At 41.8% G+C, this 25,837-nt stretch overlaps 1 protein-coding gene across 1 annotated transcript; it reads right to left on the reverse strand.

Annotated features, from left to right (window-relative positions):
- Positions 1-3,336: 3,336 nt before the first annotated feature.
- LOC133494734 (interphotoreceptor matrix proteoglycan 2-like) lies at positions 3,337-25,837 on the reverse strand. Its single transcript, XM_061808844.1, is given in 21 exon segments — positions 3,337-3,659; positions 4,888-4,940; positions 5,130-5,209; positions 6,661-6,856; positions 7,105-7,293; positions 9,075-9,285; positions 12,673-12,892; positions 12,969-14,557; positions 14,732-14,957; positions 15,040-15,101; positions 15,217-15,464; positions 15,559-15,579; positions 15,663-15,721; positions 15,873-16,025; positions 16,099-17,441; positions 20,415-20,461; positions 20,910-20,942; positions 24,573-24,601; positions 24,680-24,846; positions 25,516-25,683; positions 25,759-25,837. Coding segments are annotated over 20 exon segments (5,154 nt in total). The 3' UTR covers positions 3,337-3,659; positions 4,888-4,906.

The following is a 25,837-nucleotide window of genomic DNA, read 5'->3' on the forward strand; positions in this document are numbered from 1 at the left end:
TTGCGTCTTGTCCAACACAAAGACAACTAGACAAACAAGAGTCAACACAAGGAGACAAAATGTAGACATGCATGTTGTTTCAAATGTGCTTTGGTCGGAGTTCCAAGCAGCACGACTTTGATCATAAAGTTGTTTTTTGTGAAGTCAATATCCTGAATAACGTTTATTAAGCCATAACAAAGTTGATCAAGGTCTTTTCAAAGATGTACTTCAGACTACGTAGGAATAAATTCATACACTTTCAATGTCCTATAACATTTCTAAAACAGCATCACATGAAAAAAAAAATAAACATTGAGCACAATTTGCCATCATGAGATCCGCGGATCTGTAGCTTGAGCGTCACTGCTAAATTACAAATGAAAATATGTAAATATATAAAATGTACATGCTCACAATTGTTGCATGTCATTACTAAGAGCGACACCGGGTTATCCTTTAAAAATGCAAATGTGTCGCGAGGCTACGTTTCCTCTACAACTGATGTAAACATGCAGGGTGCATGGTTGCACTGTGCAGGCGGCTGACTGGACCGAGAGACAGGAAGAACAAGTGAACTGATCCAGGTTGAAACACTAAAGTTGTTTGTTTCAAGGGCCCTGAGCTGCGTCACATCCACAAGCTGACAGAGCAATCAAGGCACTGAGGAGGCGTCACGCTGGCCCCAAAGAACAAACCCAGGGAAAACAGAAGGAACGGTTTCGGGAAAAGACGATCGAATCGCCACATTTCCTGCAAGTCACGAGCAGCGTCAGGAAAATCATCGAAAGTGGAAGCAACACGGGTGGGGCATGACAGAAGACAAAAAAAAAATATATATATATATATATATATATACTTGGGCCTGATTTACTAAAGCTCCACAAGAGCAAAAGCAGGTGCAAACCTGAGGTGGAAGGTGATCCAAGAACCTGCTGAACCAGGACGGCGTCTGCCAAACATCCAAAACTGCACCATTGAAAATAAGATTTCACGATGTCATTTATCAAAGCTGAAACAAACTTTAATGGCTGATTTTGCGCCTTCAAATACCACATCTGGAAAGGCAGGTGCAAACGGCACCGGTGTGAGTACAGTGATGAAAATAAGTATTTGAAAACCCTGCTATATTGCAAGTTCTCCCACTTAGAAATCATGGAGGGGTGTGAAATTTTTATCGTAGGTGCATGTCCACTGGGAGAGAGGTCATCTAAAAAGAAAAATCCAGAAATCGCAATGTATGACTTTTTAACTATTTATTTGAGTGATACAGCTGCAAATAAGTATTTGAACACCTGAGAAAACCAATGTTAATATTTGGTACAGTACCCGTTGTTTGGAATTAGAGCGGTCAAACGTTTCCTGTAGTTGTTCACCAGGTTTGCACGCACTGCAGGAGGGATTTTGGCCCACTCTTCCATACAAATCTTCTCTAGATCAGACAGGGTTCTGGACTGTCTCTGAGAAACACGGAGTTTCAGCTCCCTCGAAAGATTTTCTTTTAGGTTTAAGTCTGGAGACTGGTTAGGCCATGCCAGAACCTTGATATGCTTCTTACGGAGCCACTTCTTGGTTTTTCTGGTTGTGTGCTTCGGGTCATTGTCATGTTCAAAGACCCAGCCATGACCCATCTTCAATGGTCTGACTGAGGGAAAGAGGTTGTTCCCCAAAATGTCACAATATATGGCCACGTTCATCCTCTCCTTAATACAGTGTAGTTGTCCTGTCCCATGTGCAGAAAAACACCCCAAAGCTTCACAGTAGGGATAGTGTTCTTCGGATGGAACTCATCATTCATCTTCCTCCAAACACGTGAGTGGAATTATGACCAAAATGTTCCATTTTGGCCTCATCTGACCACAAAACTTTCTCCCATGACTCCTCTGTATCATTCAAATGGTCATTTGCGAACTTGAGACGGGCCTTGACATGTGCTGGCTTAAGCAGGGGAACCTTCCGTGCATGATTTCAAACCATGACGTCTTAGTGTATTACCAAAAGTCACCTTGGAAACGCTGGTCCCAGCTCTTTTCAAGTCATTGACCAAATCCTGTCCTGTAGTCTTGGGCTGATTCCTCACCTTTCTAAGGATCATTGAGACCCCACGAGGTGATATCTTGCATGGGACTCCATTTCGATTGAGAATGATCGTCATGTTTAGCTTCTTCCATTTTCTAATGATTGCTCCAACAGTGGACCTTTTTTCACCAAGCTGCTTGGCAAATTCTCCGTAGCCCTTTCCAGCCGTGTGGAGTTGTACAATTTTGTCTCTGGTGTCTTTGGACAGCTCTTTGGTCTTGGCCATGTTACAAATTTGAGTTTTACTGATTGTATGGGGTGGACAGGTGTCTCTATGATGCAGCTAACGACCTCACACAGGTGCATCTGATTCCGGATAACAGATGGAGTGGAGGTGGACTTTTAAAGGCGGACTAACAGGTCTTTGAGGGTCAGAATTCTAGCTGATGGACAGGTGTTCAAATGCTTATTTGCAGCTGTATCACACAAATAAATCGTTTCAAAAAATCATACATTGTGATTTCTGGATTTTTCTTTTTAGATGATCTCTCTCACAGTGGATATGCACCTACAATAAAAATTTCAGACCCCTCCATGATTTCTAAGTGGGAGTACTTGCAATACAGAAGGGTGTTCAAATGCTTATTTTCTTCACTGGACTACAACGAGAAGGCGCTGGCAAAATGAGCGATGACAGGGAGAAGAGATCTTTTCCGGTCATGTAAACATTTTTGAAATCCCAGAAACAAAAATGATCAGGTGACACTTTATCGTTTATTTATCAATGTCAAGTTGGAGATTCTGACTGATCTAAAGGCCCCTGGCGTCAGTCGCAAAAAGGAGTCTTACCATATTACCAATGACAAAACTATTCAACGCTGCATTACCTTGTAGCTGGGTCTTTCCAGCGCTCTGCGGCACTCTGGCGCTGGCCTCTCCCAAAGCAGTTTTCTTGGTGTACTTTCCTATTTTCTAAGTACAATGTTACGCAGGATGGGCACATGCATCCAGTGGTCAAGTAGTTGGAGAGAATTAAATCAAACAAAACAAGGCCTTCGTGCAGCTCCTGGCTTTCCCACAATGCTCGGAGTTTTCTGTTTGTTTGTCTTCCGCTATCACTTCCAATTCCATCACTTCCAACTTGATTTTGTGTGTGTGGCGCTCTCCCAAATTTTTCATGGTGAAAACCATCAGAGCTACGTAAAGTGCAAAACCATCTTCACTACTTCCTCTTTTACTCTTGTTTCCAATTCGGTGCAATCTGTTTCAGTAAATGAAGATGAAATTTTGCACCTCCGACGTGTGATTTAAAAAAAAAATAAAAATGAATTAGGCCTTTAAAGTGAGAGAAGAACTGGAAGGAAAGATTTTAACAGATGATAATGACAGCCAAAAGTCAGACACGACTGTCAAAAGGGTCAATGGTCAAAAAGATGTTTTGTGAAAATAAAACTCATCACTTTCCTGTCCAATCAGGAGTTGCGACCGCCCAAGTCAGCACTTTCACAGTCGCAGGCAAAGGCAGCTGTCTGTGTAGAATGATGCTTGCTAACCTAACGTTAACATCAGCCTACTTCATCAAGCGATGCAAACATTCTAGAATGCAAAAATAAAAGGAATCAGGTTCATGGCGACTGGTAGGAAGCAGTATTGGGGCCACCCTGTAAAGAACAAAACATTTTTTAGGAGAAAAGAGTGATGGATTTAGAAGAATACAGTGGTGTAAAGTAATGGACGGGGAAATTTAATGAGAATAAAGGTGTGGTATTAGAAGAAGAAAAAAATGGAATACACAAGGACAGGGGAAGGAAAAGTATGGCCTACAGGCCACATACGGCCCACTTCATTCTCTAATCTGGCCCACCAAGTGTTATCTCATTCAGAGCCCTGTAATCATATTAGATTAGCGATTATTTTGGGGTGCTCTTGTTTTGACGTGACAGTACAACAGTATACATCTGTATGAGGTAGAAAAGAAAGATCAAAAAGGGGAATTCCCAGGGCAATTAGTTATTTACCAATTGTAGCTAAATGGATTGATATTGGAAATGCTCATTTTCTTGTGCCCAAAATTTTTTACAGAACTTGTTTGTGTAATATAGGCCATCTGGACTCGGTCCTTGTACTAAAGGTATATATTCATTATTTACATTTCATTCATTATATCTTTGATTCCTTAAAGAGTACATTTGCATGTGAACAAATGTATTTTTTGTCATTTCATTTTAATAAATAAAATATAATAATAAATTACAAGTACAAAAATAGAAATAGAGAATCAATTATTTTATGACTAAACTAATCAATGGCAAATATCGTCTGTTTTAAAAACCGAATGTGACCCCTTCAGAAAAATTTGCCCAGCCCCGGGGTTAGAATAGAAACTAAAAAAAAAATAGATGAGGAAATTCCAATTTTACAGCACCAAAATGGACACTCGCGACACACAAGATTACATTATGTACATATTTAAAACAGCTGGAAATGAGAACGTGTATAATGAGTAGTAGCGCTATACACTGGGGACTGCCGGGAAAAAAAGTCACAGGATTTGTAAAATCACTTTTGCAGTACCGGCATATGTATACAGTACCAGCATTATGAAGAGATTTTTTTTTTTCTTGTAAAGTTTAACAGAAAACAGTTTGGCACAATATGATGATACTTTAATGTTAGAAAGAACCACATGGACAGAAATCTCCTTTGTTTGTTAATCTAACCAGAAATATTTTGAACAAATATTTATCAATAGTAGACAATCAATATACTGATAGGCCTCTAGAGAGACTCAGGCTGCTGTATCTATATTTGAAGAAGAATTTTGACGTTCCGCTAATGATGAGACTATGATGAAATGCATCAGCAAACTAAAAAGATGAACTTCAGTACCTTTTAAGCTTGCAGGTCATTATGTGGTGGAGCTGCCCCGTCGTTCCAGGAATCTGCTCCGCCAAAAAAAAAAAAAAAAAAAAACTTTTCACTAGTCTACTTTTGACAAAAGAATGAAAACTCACGTGAAAGTTCCAAAACCAAAGCGCAGCAAAGCTCATTTGCAAATGAGGATTCCACACTTGAGTGCGTGAATGCCGACGTTACATTAGCAGCGTTTTTTTTCTAATGGAGGGACTTACACTTGCGTCTGTCGCACAAAGTCCGCAAAATGTTGATCCCTGGCGCACAGCTCGATGATCCTTAGACGCTCCTGGATCTCCTGTCAGAGGTCAAGCATCAATTATTCAAGTCAGAGTCATGAAGGCTACTCCACTGATGTCTAAATGTAAGAACGCTAAGACTGAATTTTCACTGCAAGGTTCAAATGTCACAGTTCAGATTTTTTTGCTCTCAAGTGATACAGTTGTGCCTTGGTAGTGTAAATGGAAAAAAAAAATCATGCAATTAGAGAAAGCCTATGACAGAGAACCAAGAGAGGAACTGTGGTACTGCATTCGCAAGTCTGGTGTGGCGGAGAAATATGCTAGAATAGTACAGGGCATTTATGAGGGCAGCAGAACAGCTGCGAGATGTGCCATAGGTGTGACAGAAGAACTTAAGGTGGAGGTGGGACTGCATCAGGGATCCGTGCTGAGCCCCTTCCTGTTTGCTGTGGTAATGGATGGGCTGACAGGCGAAGTCAGACTGGAATCCACTTGGACCATGACCTTCACAGATGATATTGGGATCTACAGTGAAACCAGGGACCAGGCAGAGAAACAATTAGAAAGATGGAGGCGTGCACTGGAAAGGAGAGGAATGAAGATTAGCTGAAGTAAAACAGAATATATGTGCGTGAATGAGAGGGGCAGAGGAGGAAGAGTGAAGCTACCGGGAGAAGAGATGGCGAAGGTGGACAACTTCAGATACTTGGGGTCAACAATCCAGAGCAATGGAGAGTGAGGGAAGGAAGTGAATAAACGGGTCCAAGCGGGTTGGAACAGTTGGCGGAAGGTGCCTGGTATTCTATGTGACAGAAGAGTATCTGCCAGGATATATGGCAAAGTTTATAAAACAGTGGTGAGGCCGGCCATGATGTACGGATCAGAGACGGTGGCACTGAAGAAACAACAGGAAGCAGAACTGGAGGTGGCAGAAGTGAAGATGTTGACGTTCTCGCTTGATGTGAACAGGTTGGATAGGGTTAGAAATGAGCTCATTAGAGGGACAGCCAAAGTTGGATTTTTCGGAGACAAGGTGAGAGAGAGCAGACTTCGATGGTTTGGACATGTTCAGAGGCGAGAGAGTGAGTATGTTGGTAGAAGGATGCTGAGGATGGAGCTCCCAGGCAAAAGAGCGAGAGGAAGACCAAAGAAAAGCTTGATGGATGTTGTGAGGGCAGACATGAGGGCAGTTGGGGTTAGAGAGGAGGATGCACGAGAGAGGCTTAGATGGAAAAAGATGACACGCTGTGGCAATCCCTAACGGGACAAGCCGAAAGAAAAAGAAGAAGATGCAATTAGATCACACAGTCTTATCGGATCACATAGAACATACATTTAATTAGATTTCGATCCAAGGATTAAAATGGAATTGGGCACTTGGACCTACAGTGTAAATTCAGTCTTTCAGTCAACCAAGGTGACTGTAAAGTCATCGAAAACGTTAGCTGCAGCACACAAAATGCAAACCATCTGAAGACAAGAAGATCAAACAACAAATGCGTCGCACTTCTTTGGTGAGCGCCATGTTCTGGTAGATGTGTCGGACCTCCTCGCTACTGAGTTCATTCGTCGTGGCAGTGGGGCTGCTGTACTGGGGACGCTCATCGTCATAGCGCCGGTAATACTGGGTCGTGACTGGGTCACTTTCAAACATTGGATTGAATTTAGTGGCCCGTTCCAGAGATGGGATGCTGTCACCTTGTCTGCAACACCGAGGACAAATAAAGCACAAAGTTTGGTGTGACAAAATCGAGGGTACACCGGCGTTAAGCGACCTTCATTGAACAAAGTCACATTGTACATTACATTATATTTTCCTGGCATAGATGGATTAAATCACATTAGAATACATTATTTGTCATCAATTAATAATTATTTTGGCACACACGAGACAGTGGTTAGTAATCAGCGGTGAAGAATACACAAACCACGGCCCGACCAGGGTGCTAACCTCAGAGGATCTTCTAGGTCCTCGGTGTCATACTGCTCGCGCAGGGTCCTGGCCAGGAAGAAGATGATCCCGGCGGCCACCGCAAGGAAACCCGCTACTGAGGCAATGGCAATGCCGACCACCAGTGGCTCGGAGACGTACTCTTCACAGTGTTCGCCGCGGTACCACCAGTTCTCTCCCACGCGACACCTGCAAAACATATTTGCAGCAGCCATCCAGCATACCTTTTCCTTCGTAATTTCTCAACTTAACTTGACGCTTGTACAACAGAGAATATTAAAGTCACTCTAAATTCGACACATGACCACATATACGAGTGCTGGTGATAACCCTAACCAAATTGTTAGTATATAAAATGAGGCTTTAAAATGTTGAAAAAAAATCATGCCATTGTCTCTGCTCCCCAATGTTGTGAATGTATCAGGTGAATGTAAGAAACCACACCCCAATGAAAAATGGACGATACATCGTCTAGCAACTATTCTATATCTACGCATCTCTGCATGTTTGAGCCGGGGAAATATATCTGCTTAAATCCTTCTTTATCTGGAACGCAGCACATCCCACCAATTCGTGGAAGAGCTTTTCCCAGAAAAAATAAAAAAAAAGAGCGAGGCCCCAGCCAATTTGCAAGTGAACAGGCATCTCGTGCTACTTAAGACTGGATGCAATAGCAGGGTACAGGCATAGCTAGCTAGCTAACGGCACACTCTGGTGGTAGAAATGGGCCAAAAACAGTTTAGTAACTAGTAATGGCACCGGAGGGGACAAGCCGAAAGAAACTTTATACCCATTGATGCAAACAAAACTGGGCACCGTTTTAATGGTATTCATCCACTATTGAGTACGACATGCAAATTATCTTCATTCAGCAAAGCATCCATTTTCAATACTGCTAATCCTGTTCAGGGTTAAAGGGTGCGGGAGCCTATGTCAGCAGACTTGAGGCAAAAGGCAGACTACACCCCGAACTGGTTTCCAGTCTGCCGCAGGTCACATATAGAGATGGACAACCATTCACGCCATCAGTGAGTGGGAACTGAATCCATGCTGCTTGTACCAAAGTCAGGAAAATGCGCTGCTACAGCATTAGTGACCATCTTCAAACATGCATCATGTAATTAAAAAATAAATACATGGTTTCGCTTTACAGGGTCTTTAAATATATACCGTCTTGTCACAGCATTGAAGTCAATTGAACAATATAATGTAACAATGCTCAATACAAGACCCAGTCTTCATGAAAGTAATGATGTTCACTTTTGGCTGGATTATTCTAACAATATACGTATTAATCTGTAGTTTTGTCAGTAAGATTAAACATGTATATAAAAAAGTGAAAAGATTCATACTCAATACTTTTTATGGCACATCGCTCCACAAAAAAACGGTTTGTATGTTTGTTTTTTTGGATCAAATACTTTGGTTTACTCTACTACTTCAGAAAATAAGTTTATGACATTATATCATTAAACAGCATCTACATGCAGATGACAAGTAGTGGAGAAGTGTGGTTGTTTCCTGAACTTTTAAACTTAAATATGTTCATAATCAAACTGCTCTAAAGGAAACTATCTGAATGTAAATAAAAACACAACGCTCTAAGTGAGGTGGATCAGCTGGTAAAGCGTTGGGCTCACAGTTCTGAGGTCCCGGGTTCAATCCCGGACCCGCCTATGTGGAATTTGCATGTTCTCCCCCCCTCTGGGTACTTCGGTTTCCTCCCACATCCCGAAAACATGCAACATTAATTGGACACTCTAAATTGTCCCTGGGTGTGATCGTGAGTGCGACTGTTTGTCTCTATGTGCCCTGCGATTGTGCCCCGCCTCCTGCCCGTTGACAGCTGGGATAGGCTCCGGCACTCCTCGTGACCCTTGTGGGGATAACCGGCTAAGAAAATGGCTGGATGGACGCTCTAAGTGTCTTTAGTGTTTGCAAAAAAAAAAAAATGGAAAAAAAAGTCTGACCTGCAGATGGCGCCCTTGCCCGCAATGATGTCACATTTGCCATCGTTGAGGCAAAAGTCTTCCTGCACATCACAGATGCTCTGACACGGCAGGCCATCCACACTCAGGTATCCGGCGTCACACACACACTCAGCTTCACCCGACCAGCGATTGACCATACACTGCGAGAAGGCGTTACATGCCTGGAACTTGCAGGGGTCTGCTTTGTCACCTGCACACAGTCACAAAAATCATTCTAACTTTTCTTCGTCAAGCTGTGTTACCTGTAATTATCATGTTGTACTCTTGTCACCCCTTCTTGTTATATATAAGGAGGTGTTGAATAAAAGTGTTTGCCCCCTTCCTGGCAGCTTGAGCTCAAAAACTCTCCAATGTGACTGAATTACAACAATTCTGCAAAGATGAGTAAGCCAAAATTTCTTCACAATGTTGGAAGAGACTCGTTGCAAGTTAACGTAAAAGCGTGATGGCAATTGTTGCTGCTAACGGATATCACTTCTTTACACAAGGCCAATAGGTTTCGATTTTTTTTTTCCTCCCTTAACAATACAAATGGACGCTCTAAATTGTCCCAAGGTGTGATTGTGAGTGCGGCTGTTTGTCTCAATGTGCCCTGCGATTGGCTGGCAACCAGTTCATGGTCTACCCTGCCTCCCTCCCATTGACAGCTGGGATAGGCTCCAGCACTCCCGCGGCCCTCGTTAGGATAAGCGGCTAAGAAAATGGATGGATGGAACAATACAAACCTTCATTTAAAACTGGATTTTGAGCTTACTTGTGTTTTGCTTGACTAATATTTAAATTAGTTTGAAAATAGGAAACATTTAAACGTGACAAAAATGCAAAAAATTATAGAAATCAGAAAGGGGCAAACACTTTCAGATGCGTGTGTGTGTTTGTGCACGTGTACAGTGCATTAAAAATCTTGTAATTATTTATAATTATATTCTTTGTAATGTTGTCAAAACAGTTTTCTATTTCCATTCCAAAGTGGATCATTGATTTAACTCCTGCGATTAAGTAAAACCAATCAAATTATATAAAATATTTTTTCCCAAAACTAAAACAATTTTCACCCATTGTATTAATTTACACATTGCTCATACTAATAAACAAAAAAAATGAGCATAATCAATTATTGTTCCTATAACTTTGCTTTCGTTGCAAGCTGACACTGAATTAAGTAACGAGAACAACTAAAGAAAATATTAATTAAAAAAACGGTATGAAATAATAATAATAATTATGGATTTTTTTAAATCCTAGATTTTGGTGGTTTTCAGGCTGTCACAAGACAAAATGCATTTGCCTCAAATCGTTCTTGAAGCCAAAACCATCAAATAATTATTTTAAATTGTAGTTCCTGTAATCGTCATAAATGCTTCCTAGTTCACGGTGCTGCTGTATTTGTACTTTCCAACTTTTAGATCCCCAATATCTCAGTCAATCAAAATTTCAGTGGCTTAAACTTTCTTTCCCACACATCTGCGGTCGTTAAAAACTTAACAAGCCGAGTTTGACAAGGTACTGTAGGTAAGTAGAAGATGTGTTTCAAAATCAGGGTGTAAAAGTAAAAAGAAAGTTGAGAAAAAGAAAATATTCAAATAAGGTGCAGGTAATGTAGAGTTATATAGTACATGCTAAAATATTTCCAAGTGGTTGGAAGAAGAAATAATGACGCTCCAACGATAGGCGGTGACAGAGTGAACTGTCCAGACAGAGGTCAACAAGATGGCGGCTGACCAGTTAGACTTGGTGCTGCTCACGTTCCTCCCAGACAGATTAAGTCGGCGAATGCTTCCTGACTACTTCGATTGTGTGTGAAGAGTCTTTGGTCACAGTGACACAAGGAAGACCTGACCGATCCTTGATGTTAAAGTTTTCCAGCGTGGAAGTAAAAGCAATATGACAATACAAATAAAGTACATGATCAAGTTTACATTTTTTATTTCTTTGTTTTTAAATGCTTTGAATCATGGAAAGCACGTTGAGTTAATTTGTGTAAGGAATGGACTATATAGATACATTTGCTTTGCTTTACAATGTATCTCAGTTATGGTATCTAAAAGAACAGTACACAAGTGAATTTGAACCTTCCATGGACAGCAAAGCTCATTTTGGGAGGACTAATTGGTTTGAGTGTGGTGGGGAAGACAAAAACACACTGGTACTGTACTTCTATAAACGGAAAAGTGGTCCGATTTAGTCAGAAAATGTATGATAATAGCATGCAAGTGTGCATTTGTAATCCTTTTCTATATGAAATCAAATTGGGATTTATTCCTCAGCACCACTTAATTTCTCATAAAAGACATTATTGAAAACTGACTTTTTAAATATATGTACAATGTATTTATACAAGCGGTTGGGTTTCTGGACTGCATGCCCATCCATCGAGTGGTGAATTAAAATGGACTTTAATCTGCCCGCTCCTAATAACGCGTCTCTGTTAGAGCCATTCCACACTTCCCTCTCATTGTTACGTAACAGTGGGGCTAATTTAAATGATAAATTTATACAAAGTTTCTCAAGGCATGACTCGGCTGCTTTGGCAGCTCGGTTGGCCAAAAATTCAGGGCCATTTTCAGCCAGGGGTTAATTGCTAGACGGCCCAACTCAGAAGCACTATTGTGTCACAGCCAAAATGTAAGCAGAACCGCATATAGATAAGTGCGAGATTCTGATAACCGGCGCATATTTGGTGGTGGGGTGAAGTTGTCAACAATATGGGGATCGTAGCGTGATTGCTTTGGGCAACGTATGAACTGGTCCTCTTTCACAGTTTCACACAGTAATTGCCAAGTGCTATTCAGTGGATTGGTGCTGCCTCTTGAGGGAAAAACAGAATTTGCGCCATCTCAGAGGGCTCGAGTGTGATTTGGTTAAACCCATGAAAAGGTTGGGCTGGGGAGCAAATCCAGCCAATTGTCCAGGCACGCTGGCCTGCTCTTTGGGCCGCCATGCTTTTCGCCCGTGGATTTTTCATGCACCACATACATTTGCAAATCCTTTGGGGAGCTGGTTGGCCTGTTTTGGGGATGATGGTTGATGGTCATCATTGTCTAGTGACCGTCTGACCTCACCCCCACCAGTCTTACCAATTTGAAATCGCCACACACCACCACACACGATCACGACACAGGGAAAAGTCATAGGATGGGTGGCAGGTATTCACATATCTCTTGGCTTGACTGCTGGGGCCTCGCAGTACATGTGCCAAAAATGAGGGCTGGCTCACTTCAATTTAAACAAGGCGAGTCTTCTCAAGCAGGATGAACAATTTAATTGTAATTGCAGCAAGACAGTAAAATAAGGTATGTCAAGTGTACTATTATTATGATTCTTGGGGAATTTTGACAAATTCTGACATTATCTAGACAACTGAGAACTCTTTTAAATTGGGGAAAAATGCATAATGTCTCCTTTAAGTATGCACTGCTGATCATAAATAATCCAATGTTTTACACATTCGTTATCCTAAATTAACAGTCTAAAACTACAGTTTTCGATTGCCATCAGCAAAATTATTACTTGCTTCCTTAGCTAAAAATCTGGGCAAGTACAAAAAAAAGTCAACCATCGAAGTTCGCCATCTTACCTGATTCAACATCCAGTGAGTACTTATCAATGGCAAGGTTCATGGTCTGGTAGGCAGTGTTAGCAAAGTCCTCAAGGATGAGGAAAACAACATTGGCAACACCTCTAGAAACTGGTTTGCCAAATCTCATCCGGCTATTAACCACAATACTGCCATTTCTGAAGTTAAGGATCTCCAAGTTCTGGAAGTTGTTTAGGTTGGACTGCAAATATGGAACTAGCTGAAACATAAACAAAGCCAAACATAAAAAGTTATTCTCGTGTTATGTTTTCACTCTACAATTGCACAGTTCTTACCAGTTGTAGAAACCGTTGCTCAAGTGCTTTGTACTCAGGGGAGCTCTTGTTGAAAAGGTCCATGGAGAATGCCATGTTGGTCACCCGTAGTCTGAAGAACACCGTCAGGGCTTGCATTGGCCTAGTCGGCAATGCGATCGCATCCAGCTCTGAGCCCTGCGCTCCACTGGAGTAGCCACTGCTGTCACCTTCTGTTACTATGCTGCCGTACCGGGACATGTCAAGGCTGACATCAACGTCTGGCGCATGCTTTATCGTCTTTATTTCAGCTGTTTCTGTACTTTTAGTGATTTCTGGAAGCGTAGAAGTTGTTGTTTTAAGGACCTCCAAGTTTGTGCCAAAATCTTCATCTGTTGAAGCATTTTTTTCCCCACTGACTTCTGAAGACAGTGTGCTGAACAGACCATGATCTTCGTGATCGGAGTGCTCAGGATTAAGTGAGTCCTCGTCTTCGGGCGCTGAATCTGATACTCGAGTGAATGGTGATTCTTTCTCTGGAGAGAGTGCAATGGGGATTGGATCTGAACTAACAGGAGAGAAAGTACTAACAGGAGCAGTAGCAGCAGTTGTTTCAATAACTAAGATTTCATCCACCAGCAGGTCTTCTTCGAGGGTCACAACCATTGCCGTTGTTGGTTGAGAGAAGAGAAGTTGGTCCTCTAACACTTCAACCTCATCATGGTGAGTTTCAGGAAGCGGCAAACTGGGTTCTTCAGCCGAGACTTCCTCAGGAGGCGATTGAGGACGGACAACCTGAAAGTGCGATTCTTCGACTGCAACTGTCTGAACTTCTTCAAATGTTGGTCGTTGTGTGGTTTTGTCAGGTTTTTGAGTGGCAATGACTTCTTTTATTTCTGAATCTGCAGCAGCATCAGTGTTTTCCTGCACATGAAAAGTTTTTGCGGTCTTGCTTGTCATTTCCACATCTTGTGAGACCCCTGGATGCTCATTAGTCCAGGTCTGCAGCAGAGGAGTGCCCGTTAATGCCACCAAATTGTGTTGATCTTGTGTCACATGAGACTCTTCATAGAGGCCAGATGCTTCCACTGTCTGCACAGACAACTCTACAGTCAAGGTGCCTTTGGGTGAAAAGACAGGTGGATCAATGGTAGAGAACCGAGGGTCTGTGCTGATGTGTGGTGTAAATAAAACCTGATCCAAGAATGGGGTCTCCGTTTCTCCATCTGGCTTAGAGTCATTTAACGTAGGACGTGTAGGTACAGGTGTAGCAGGGGTGGACCTGAAATCCATCACTTCACCCTCTGTGCTGGTTAGTGACTGAACAAAAATCCCCCCTACTTTTTGGATTCCATCATCTTCATCTGTCTCTTCCAGATCTGGTGGAGGCAGGACCTCCAAATGGCTGTCACCATAAAAGCTTGCTTTTGCGTCCCAGGACTGAAGAAGCCCTTCCTGCCCGTCTCCCGAGAAACCAGAGCCAGAGCCATAATACACTGCAAGCTCAGGGCCTTTCTGTTTTTTAGGTGAAAGGGGAGAGGTGGAGGCTTCATGGTCCCCTTGGAAGGTCTTGTTTTTAGCACCAGGAGCATTGTTTACTAGAAAACCCTCCTTTTCAATATTTTCATCCGCTGTCAAACACAGAACCACAAAGAGGGAACAATAGTAGATGTGTAATACAGATCAGATGCAGTTCTGATATTAGTGATTGTGTTGGAAATAACCCAAGAAGACAACATGGATCATAAGCATAAATATGTCAGTAAAAATATAACATTTTGTTTGGACCATTTACTTTAACTCACAGTCTTGTGTGCTTGGCAACAAACTTGGCCTCCTCTCGGGGGTCAGTGGAAATGTTGTACTGTCATCAACCATGAAGACGTCATTTTCGCCCACGGCTTCAGTCTTTGTGTCTTTCCATGAGTCGAAAGAATCAAAAAGAAAGTCATCTTTCTTTGGAAAATCATCCCGGTTTTCCTGCTCTGGATTTGGTGTGTCGGGTGGTCTCTCTGCAGCAAGGACGTTATCCTGTCCAAGATGATTATCACAAATTCATCAGTGTGAGGGAAGATGGATGACGACACATTTTGCGCATTTGGCAGTAACTCACCATATTGTCGAAGATGTCAGCTGGACGACTTGTCGGGTTCCCTAGAGGTAGCAAATTCTCATCTGTCGGAATATGACAAGTTTCAACAATCTGTGATTGGTCCGCGTGATTGGAAACTCCTCAATTTGATTAATAAAATGACTAAAGAAAATGGTGGTGAGTTATGCATCTCGTCACCATTCTCCAGCGGGTCAGAGTGAGTACCCAGGCTGCTGTTGGTCAGAAAGTTGTCTTTGCGAAGAGCTTCCGTAATGTAGTTGCGGAAGTCGGTGATGGTATAAACTACGGTTGGTTCCTCAGCAGCAGCAGGATAGCTCTTCTCCACCAGGTTGTTCTGCAGGGTAATGAATTCCATTGTGGCATTGGAGATGCCGTCATTGTCCACCGACAAAGTGATGGCATAGTGGACATGAACGACCAGACCCCTAAAAAGGCAGAAATGAAACAAAAACTAATAAAATACCCACTATAATAGCTCTTTTCTTCTTCCATATGAACTATTAAAGGATGCAGACATACCGTTCTAGGTCCTTCTGAGGTCTGACAACAGAAACAAAACACAGCAAACTGGAAAAAAAAGTTTCCTAAATCTGGTGACAACGATTTTCATAACAAATCTGCACCTGAATTCGATGACAAAGACATTCTTGAAGCCTGGTAGTTTCTCAAAGGCGTCTTTAATCTGGATGTGGAAACACAAGAAACATAGTTTCCTTTCACTGTTCATCTACAACTTTTCAAAGAAAACCTATGGCAAACCACTGAACCTGAGCACCGAGAGATTCAAGACTCAAAATCTCAACTCAAGGCTAACCTTAGAGGCGCAATCATACCCTGCGGGTGAAGTGTCGAGCTAGTTGCTGGTAGTGGACACTACTTGGGTCTCTCAGAGCACCGTTGTAGGATTCCTCTCTCAGTGTAATGCTGAGTTCCACAATTTGGTCCTTCAGAGGCCTCAGGAAATTGTTGTCGATTTCATTATGACGCTAAACGTGCAAGAACAGGTAAAAAGTTTAGTGTCGTTGATGAAATGCGGGATCTTGGATGTGGATAACTCACTGAGTTCTCCTGTTCATCAAAGGGAAAACTCAGTAAGTTGCCGTCGGCCTTCAGAGGGATCTCTGTGGAATCTGGAAAGTTGCCATTGTTGTACTCCACAACATGTGTTGTGGTGGCTTGCACGGAGCTGCTCGGTGTGGCCTCAAATGCAGCATCGCTTCCCACGGTGGCTTTAACGACTGTTTCAATGAGCCGTCCCTCTGAACGCATTCCATCTCCTGCAGCTGCATCTGTTAAGATAAATTGGACTTTGTCAGAGGGAACCTCTGCAGGATGTGTCTGGACACTATCTGGGGGCTAATCACCTTCAGAGGAGACCATTGGGCCAAGCTCTTCACCTGGAAGATCTTTCTCAACTTCAGGAAATGCTTCAATTTTACCTGCATTATCAACTTCAGTGGTAGAACTCTGCGTGATCATTGCTGATGGATGTCCCACGTCAGAGTCTTCCTGAAGTACCTCCATTTCCTCTGGCAGTAATTTCTCTGAATTCTCCAGTGAAATAACTAGGCTTGCACCATCATCAGATTCAGGATGTAATTCCTCAGTGTTCCCTTGAATACTTTTTATTGGAGCTTCATGTTCAGAACGTTTTGATGAGGATTCTGCTGTTAAGTGTGTCATGTCATCGCTTCCCTCCAACGTCTCAACCCCAACTTCAGGCGTCTTCTCTGCAGATGTTAAGTCAAGATGGGCACTGTGTAAGTCAGGTACTTCAGATCCAGGTTCCGTTCCCATAGATTTTATTCCTACAGAGTCAACTCCCTCCCTGAGTGTCACATCATGCGGCAATTGTGTTTCTCCCGCAGTTTCTATGACAATATCTGCCTCTGCAGGTATAATCGGTGCTTCAACTGGACTTTCATCTGGTCCTTCCGAAGCTTCAGCAGGTCCTTCCTCCTGTGCCTCATCAACTGATTCGACAGACCCTTTTCGAGGGTCTTCTTTGTTTGTGGCATCATCGACAATTTCAAGTAGCTCTTTCATAGATTCTGTTTCCTCGTTTTCCAATTTTGTTTCTTCACTCACCACGTCCTGTTGAAATACATCTGGCATACCGTCCACAGTTAAAGGGGTGAGCCCTGCACGAATATCTTCCTGTGGGACCAGGGCAGTCGGCTTAGAGATAAGCTTTACATTATCATCAGGTGGAACTTTCGTGATCTTGTCAGAGTGACTTGCTACGTTAGAGCCGCAGCCTGCCGACCCGTCTGGCACAACAGCGAGAACGGTGTCATGGGTGAACTCCACAGGAGTCTCTGTTAATTCTCCTTCAAGGACTTTCTCAGGTGCAGAGGGCGAGAGTGTCTCAACAGGAGGCTCTTGACTAGAAGATGGGATTTCTTCATCTGTAGAAGTCCAGAGGGGTGGGGGGACAAAATATAAATATTTTTTAAAAAATGATAAATCTTATGGAATTTAATTAGGATAGATCTGGTTCTTCTTATACAAACATAACATACAGTTGCTCGCATTTCACAATGTACAGAGTATCTGAATTTAAGACTGCGCCAAGAAATTTTTTTACCAAACCCAGACTCCAAAGCCTGTGGTTGTGACGACCTTAAGACTCGTCCAGGAGTAACCTCGGGAACGCCTTAGCTGCTGGTCCGCCATTGACCAGGTTGTGGCCTGTAAATAGGCTTAATGAGCTATTCTGGGCACGGGGTGGATGTGTTCTGGCAGCCATTGCTTGTGCCTGCTTGTGGTTCTAAGATGATTGACAATAGCTGCTCACAACCCATCTCAAACCAGCGTGAACATTTCTATGCCACACTGTCTTTACATCTCGTTATGTATGGACTTTCACTTTGCTACCACAGGATCAGATGACCATCACCAATGACCTTTGTCAACCTCCCTTTTTCAGCTTTGGCAATCAAGTTTTAATGTTGGGATTTAATGCAAATTAAGACATTGTGAGACAGCTGTTTAAATTTGACTCCTTTCTGTGACTTCCAGCTGATCAAGTATTTTAAATCTCCATTCTTCTTCTCTGCAATTTTTTTTTTATTTTATTTAAAATCAATTTATAGTAACATCTTCCTTTTTGACTGCCTATCCCCAACTTTCTCGAACAGTAACAAAAATATTTCGTATTGGATTCGTGGCCGGGCAGATAGGACCGTTTTTACAATTGACATCCAGATTCCTCCCACACCCAAAGTTCATAATCTTGCTCCAGATGTTTTAAATCAATTATAAGACAATATACATTCTTCCTTTTCTGTCCAAGATTCTCATTTAAAAAAAAAAAAAAAAAGTTACCCAATAGCTATTGTGTTGGGTATCGTCTATTGTAGGACTTCTCACTGAGGATTTAGAATGTGTCATGGCACTGAGTAAGCGCTGTTGAGTGTTACTAATGACTGCACGACTATTTCAGAAAGCGTTTGAGCTCTGTACCTATTTCCATAGATCTTGGCATTAAAATCCTACTTGTAAGATTGCTTATGGTTTGAAAATATTGTGTCAGTAACAAGGACTGTGCATATAAAATTGAGCCATGACATGCTGCAGAGATCCATGCTTGGACCTGTACAGCTCAGTTTGTACATGCTTCCCTTCATCAGTGTTAATGAAAACACAGTTAACTTCCACTGTTGGTCAAACAATTACTTATCCAAAGTTAAGGTGTGCCTTAAAGAAATGATCTAGGATGAGCGAAAACTTCTTACTATTGAGTTTAGATCTAACTGAAATTGTATGCTCTAGTCTTTGACTTAGAGGACTTTGGATGGAAGGTCTCCAGTGACATACAGTACCCACTCTAGATTACTTTGTCCTCACTTTTTATGGTACAGTCAGAAACTCTGGATGAGGATTTATCATTCAGTTCTGACACAAAGTACAACAACTTTTCAAGAACAGCCTTTGTAACTTGTACAAAATTAAAGCATTTTTTAAATTCTTGCCTCTAGCTGATGTTAAAAAAACTACTTCATGCTTGCGACCTCTGGCCTGGATTACTGTAACTCTCTCTTAGCAGGCTGCTCCATCAACTCATTAAAGACTCTCCAGCTGCTCCTAAATGTTCTGGCACGAGTACTGGTTCGCACAAGGGGAAGCGGCCCTATTTCCACAATGTTAGCTTTATTACACTGGCTTCCTGTAAAATGTAGAATTTCTTTCATTTCAAATTCACCTGACTGTTAAGCATGAACTGGTCAATTGTTAAGCTGTACCTTTAAGAGCTTCTAGTGGCTTGTGAACCAAAAAAAACTGAGGTTCTTAAACTTTGTGGCTCCCAGGACCATCAAGAAGGGAGACATTTTCTTACATACTAACGCTAATTGAATAAATACTAAAATACTACTACTACTTTACACCCCTAAATACCATAGGAATTATTTATTTTTTGAATGCTTCAATGTAATTATTCATGACCTGTTTAAAACAAAGGAACCTAATGTCATTAAATTTGACTTAACCAAATACTGCACACATACAGGGATGTCAGATTTACTGTATGTATACGTCACAATCACATCAGAGCTTTTTATAGTAATCCTAAAGCTAAGGTAGGGATGAGTAATTGGTTTAGTATGTTTTATAGGTGTGCCGATCCCCATATGTTCATAAAATGATACAATAACTTATTCACAAATTATTTGGAGTAGCGTAAGGTGTGGCCCACGAACCCGAGTGGGGTGGGGAGGTGGGGCGCAGCTCCCATTGTTCACATTTCTGTATGTATGCGAGAGCAGAACTGGAGACAGATTCTGAATTTATCGGGCTCCTCCCTTGAGAAAAATCTTACAGATTTTGTCTGGAAGGACGACTCTCTCGCCATTTTAAGAGTGGACTAAACCATTCCTCTTCCATCTCAGGGCTGACTCAGGTTTGTCCTGGCTCAACCCGTAGATAAGCTGCCATAGGCCCAGAGACCTTGAGAACCGGGGTGGGGTGGGGTGGGGTGGGGGGATCTTCTATGATGCACAGTCTATTTCTTATCTCAACGTAGGTACATTGAAAGGTCTAAATTGCCCGTAGGTGTGAATATGAGTGTGACTGGTTGTCTGGTTCTATGTGCCTTGCAGCTGGCTTGCAACCAGTTCAGAGTGTACCCCGTCTCACGCCCGAATATAACGGGGAGAGGCTCCAGGGTGATCATGACGCTACTAGTAAGGACAGGCGGTACGGATAATGTATGGATGAATTATAAAAATGATAATAATAATGATCATTGTCATAAGGGCTCCCATTTTCTTTTGCCCTTTTATCCTTTTTTTAAACTCCTACTCCTCTTCCTATTACATACTAAAAACAATGTTAGTAATAATAATAATAAAAATTCACTTTCAAGGTCACTTTACCTGGCTGCGCACTGGTCAAAAGTCCTCCAACCGGCAAACTTTCAGAACTGCATGAAGCAAACACAAAGTAATATAAGAGAAGACCAATGTTTTTTTTTTGCGTTTGTTTTTTTTAACATCATTTTACACGTCAATCTCTGCCATGTGACAGAACAGAACTGAAGCTTAACACAAATGTACAGAAATTCATAAGGCAACCATATGAAGCTGAAACCTTTTTTTTTTTTTTTTTAATAGCAACCAGACATTTCTAATGTGAATACCTACAATAGCGTATACTTTTGCAGCGAAATTCACTTTCCATATTACAGGTTAATAAATCAATTTAATATGGTAAGTTTGCTTCCTCTCCTTCCTTGCTACTCCAGATGTAGCACCATAGCTTGTATTTGATTTCGTGCTTCACTGGATGCTTACAAAACAAGAATTTTGAAAACTAAAATCAAGAAAGGCTACAGCCTGCCATCTCTTATTGATATACACATGGAGGCCTACCTGCACAGAGGCGGGCCTGAGCTGATGGGAACGCTGCAGCAGGTGAGGAAACATAACACACGTTTTGTCAACAAGACATGGTTTGTGACTTGTGTGAAGCTTGCATCCATTTTTTCATCCCAGTTAGCGCATATAATAAAGCTCAATTATCAGCCATGGGTGATTCTTGGCTCTTCACGTTTGGGAGTCTTAACTTCCCAATCAAAACGTTTAATGGGGTTCAAATACCCCCCACCCCCGTGGAGTTTGCATGTCCACCCCGTGCCTGCGTGGGTTTTCTCCTGGCACTCCAGTTTCTTGCCACATCCCAAAAACATCCAACAATAATTGGATACTCTAAATTGCCCTTCAGTGTGATTGTGAGTGTGAATGGCTGTTCGTTTTGATGCAACCTGCGATTGGCTTAAACTCAATTAAATACATGATAAAGTCATTTTAAGGACAACAATTATCAGCTGGGGGGGCGGCACGGTGGAGCAGCTGGTAAAGCGTTGCCCTCACAGTTCTGAGGACCCGGGTTCAATCCCGGCCCCGCCTGTGTGGAGATTGTATGTTCTCCCCGTGCCTGCGTGGGTTTTCTCCGGGCATTCCGGTTTCCTCCCACATCCCAAAAACAATTAATTGGACACTCTAGAATTGCCCCTAGGTGAGTGCGACTGTTTGTGTCTATGTGCCCTGTGATTGGCAGGCAACCAGTTCAGGGTGTATCCCGGCTCCTGCCCGTTGACAGCTGGGATAGGCTCCAGCACTCCTTGCGACTCTCACGAGGATAAGCGGCAAAGAAAATGGGTGGATGGAATTATCAGCTGGTCGATTGTAGTGTCTAATTCAATTCGAATATACACATGTGGGTAAAATTGTTGGTCCACTAATGTTAGTGGAAGAAAAAAAACTGTGGTCACAGAAAAAACTTCAATCTGACAAACGTAATAGTTGCGGTTCTGCAACATAAAAAAAAAAAAAACATGAAACCAGACTGGATAAAAAGGATGGTACCCCTAGAAAAGATAGATAAGTTCACCATAGGGAAATGCTCAAACAAGGTGAGTTTGTCCTCTAACTAGCATCACAAGTGTCTTCAAACTTGTAATCATTTCGTCGGACTATTTAAAGGCAGAGAGAGATGTATCGGGAGGTTAGAAAGAAAATTACAAACACATTTTAAGATAAACCGTCTCCAAGCAGCTTATGTTCCTTTCACGGCAGTTCCCTTTTTTTTTCAGAATTTTAAGATTGACAGGACCTCCCTGGATGTGGCAGCATGAGGAAACTTTATGAGAAATCGAAGAGATGGATAATACTAATGGTAACAACAGGACAAAGAACCGCTCAAGAAATTAAAGGTAGACTCCAAGTTCAAGGCATATCAGTGGCACACATCACACCAACTGCAATTGTTTGAGCACTTCACATGAGACGGCCAAGAGGGACAACACTGCTGAAAATAAACAAATCAGCATGACTGGAATTTGACAAAATGCATGCTGACAAGCCACAAAGCTTGTAGGACAATGTCTTATGGAAAGACCAGACTAAACAGGAACCTTTTGCCAAGGCACCTCGGCTCCGTGTTGACCAACATAAAAATAATAAAATAATACCAAGAAAAGAACCTCTGTCCCTATTGTGAAACATGGAAGAGGATGTTATGTTGTAGACCCCCTTTGCTACATTTGGCACAGCGTCTTAAACCTGCGCAGGGTACAATGAAATCACAAGAATATCAAGCATTCTAGAGAGAAATGCGCTGGCCAGCCTCAGATTGTTTCGTTTCAGCCGCACGTCACAAGTCTGACAAAAGAATGATGACTCAAAACACTGCTAAAAACACCCAAGAACGACTAAGAGCGAAAAAATGGACTCTTCTGAAGTGGCCTTCGATGAGCCCTGATCTAAATTCTATTGGACATCTGTGGAAGGAGCTGAAACATGCAATCCTGAGAAAGCAACTTTCAAACCTGACATAACTGGACCAGTTTGCTCATGAAGAGTGGCCCAAAACACCTGGCGCGAGGTGCAAGTCTCGGTGGAAAAAAAAAAAAAAATACAAAAATCATTTGATTGGAATGATTGCCTCAAAGGTTTGTCCAACTTAATACTCAGCTCAGCGTACCATCATTTTTGTCCAAGCCTGTTTCAAGAGTTTGTGTCTTAAAATAATTCCGTTGACTCACAATTCAAAAGCAATGTCTGATTTTCATTCGGTTACTCTTTATAAAATGTCCATATTACTACTTTTGATAGTTTAAAGTTATTTTTGTGACCACTGGGTTTTTCTTTTTTAAGTAAATAAACAGAAGACCGCTGGACCGTTCATGAAAACCAAGCCGAACAGTCACTGAGGTCATCGTACTGTTTTTGCCGACATTGCTAATTGTGTGATTGCTGAAATATACGTTGGATCACCAGCAACTCAAAAGTCAAACTTTTGGAATGGAGTTCTTTGGAAAACACACTTTTTGACCCAACGGCATCTCAATAAATTCGAATGTGGTAGATTTGTTTCATTTTTTATTGTAGTCAGTCAATCCAAAAATGAAACGCGTTATACAGATTCCAGTGGATTTTTAGAAGAGCAATCGGTACCTAATAACTGCATTAAGAATATCTTATATGTAGGTTTTTTATGTCATATTTAAATTTCATTTAAGGTCAATTTGCCCTTTTGGTTAAATAAAAATGCGACACACCTTTCTGGATGAAATATTTCACTCTGTGGGCGGAGTAAATCTGTGAGCATACAACTTTCACTTTTGGAATTTATTTCTCAAATAAATTATGTTTTCCACAATATTAAAATGCATCAAGATGGACCTCTTATAGTTATGTGTGTTTTTCTTTTGAAATAATTCCTTGCTAAGCTGTTTTTCATTGTTTCTGAAACAACAAAGTCCATTGTAATCTATATTTCTATTAAAGGCCATCTTACTCCTTGGTCAAGATTCTAACAGAGGCTCTAAACCATGACCAAGCTGTGACCATGGCCATGCTAGATCACCAAACTGCATCCTTGACAAAAACAACCAACAGAAAACATGCTACCTGAAATCTGTATTAGCTCCACTGACTATACTACTACTACGTGAGCACTAATGAGTGCCAATGCCAACACCAAAGCAAGGGCCAGTAATGCATTGTACAAATTTTAGTAGTATCGGAAGCTAAAATATCTATACTCCACAGTAATCACAAGAGTGAGTACAATCCTCACATTTTTCTCAATACTTAATGAAGAAATGACAAGTTGCTACTATTTAAAGGTGTCAGTTGTGAAAACACAATTTGGATATTTTCACATAGGGGCGTTGTCACTTTTGTCACCATAAGTGAAGGAAATAATGTATTGAGACATTTTGAGGGGACAGCAAATTGACACTGTTAAACGAGATGTGCACCGACTATTTCATACTGCAACAAAGTTTCATTTCTTCACTAAAAGATAAGAAAATATTTACGATAATGTGATGGGTGTATTTCAATTTGTCAGCTACTGGATCTAGCTGTCCAAGTAAAATTATATCAAGCTTTGTCTCTTGTAATTTAGAATATAGTTTTAGAGATAAGACTAAGTATTGCGATGTAATTACTACTGTACAAAGCATCGAAATCGGCAACGGCTCAACTATAACATAGCAATGTGTTGGCAAGGAAAGAGTCACTGACCTGCTCATGGGTGCCGCCATGCCAACTCTCTGAAAAAGAAATTCAAAGAAGCTTATTAATGTGTACAACTGACGTATTATTTGGATCAAATCTATTACGATACTCACGCTTCGAATGAGGCTGAGGTGCTCCTCTGATTGACTGAAGAACTTGCCAATCTCCTTGATGCTAATGGAGCCATTCATGCAGCGGCCCACCCAGTCCTGGTACTGGTAACGTTCTGGCAGTTGGTCCCAGAATATCTTGAAGGCCTCCCAGACGGTCTCCTGACACACTGGAACACAGGAGAAGCTCAAGACCAGGGTTCACCAACATGGCGCCCATGGACACCAAGTCACCCCCCGCCCCCAAGAAACCACGAGTCACCCACGGATCTGTTTGGGGAGGGAAAGCTAGCGCCCCGATAAAAGGAAATTGCGATTTCACACGAATTGAATGATAGAAGGAAGGGACCATTTCAAAACGTAAATAGAACGCTTTTAACAAATTGTTGTACTTAGATGTTCATCTGATCCTACTTTGTAAATCATTATTTGTGAAAAAAAAAATATTTATAGGTACTGTGACTTCATATATCGTCGATGCAATTAAAGGAAATTTGAGCAATTTTGTTATTTTAAAAGTCTGTATGAAACTGGCAGGCCTTTGCACTCATCGGTACCTAAGAAGTCGCTCTCAGTTTCTCAAAAAGGTTGGTAACCCCTGTGACCACTCGACATGGTTGTGCAGGTTGCCTGCTTCAGGAAGTCCAAATTCTGTGACCCATATGTTGGAGACTTAAGCATTTGGCTCTGTCTGACATCTGACCTCCTGCCATCGGTTGCCTTTAACGATGTCAAACGTAGTTTTAAAGCCTGCAAGTGCCTTAAGACAAGCGCTTCATCCATTTTAAGCGCAAAATATAAAATGCAGATAGACATTACAGTACAGTATGGTGACAAACCTCTGAGGTGAAAGTAGTTGAGGTGGTTGGAGACAGCTTGGTCTAATGTCTCCTGACTGCAAAGTTTCACCCCACTGGGAAACAGCAGATTCCTTTTCCTGCGAGGCATGGTTCCATGATGCCTGAACAGAAGCTGCAGGTCTCCAGAAGAATCCTCCATCTCGTCACCTGAGAGTGGGAAGGAGATGGAGGAGTGAGGTGACCACAACAGGTGAGAGAAACATTCCAATGCACGAAACTGACCTATGTCCGTGGTGACCCAGCCAGCCAGGAGCAGCAGGCCTAACATCCACAGCCACAACCCGCGATGCTTTCCCGCCAT

This window comes from Syngnathoides biaculeatus, chromosome 2 (genome assembly GCF_019802595.1).
Source record: "Syngnathoides biaculeatus isolate LvHL_M chromosome 2, ASM1980259v1, whole genome shotgun sequence".
Taxonomy (NCBI): domain Eukaryota; kingdom Metazoa; phylum Chordata; class Actinopteri; order Syngnathiformes; family Syngnathidae; genus Syngnathoides; species Syngnathoides biaculeatus.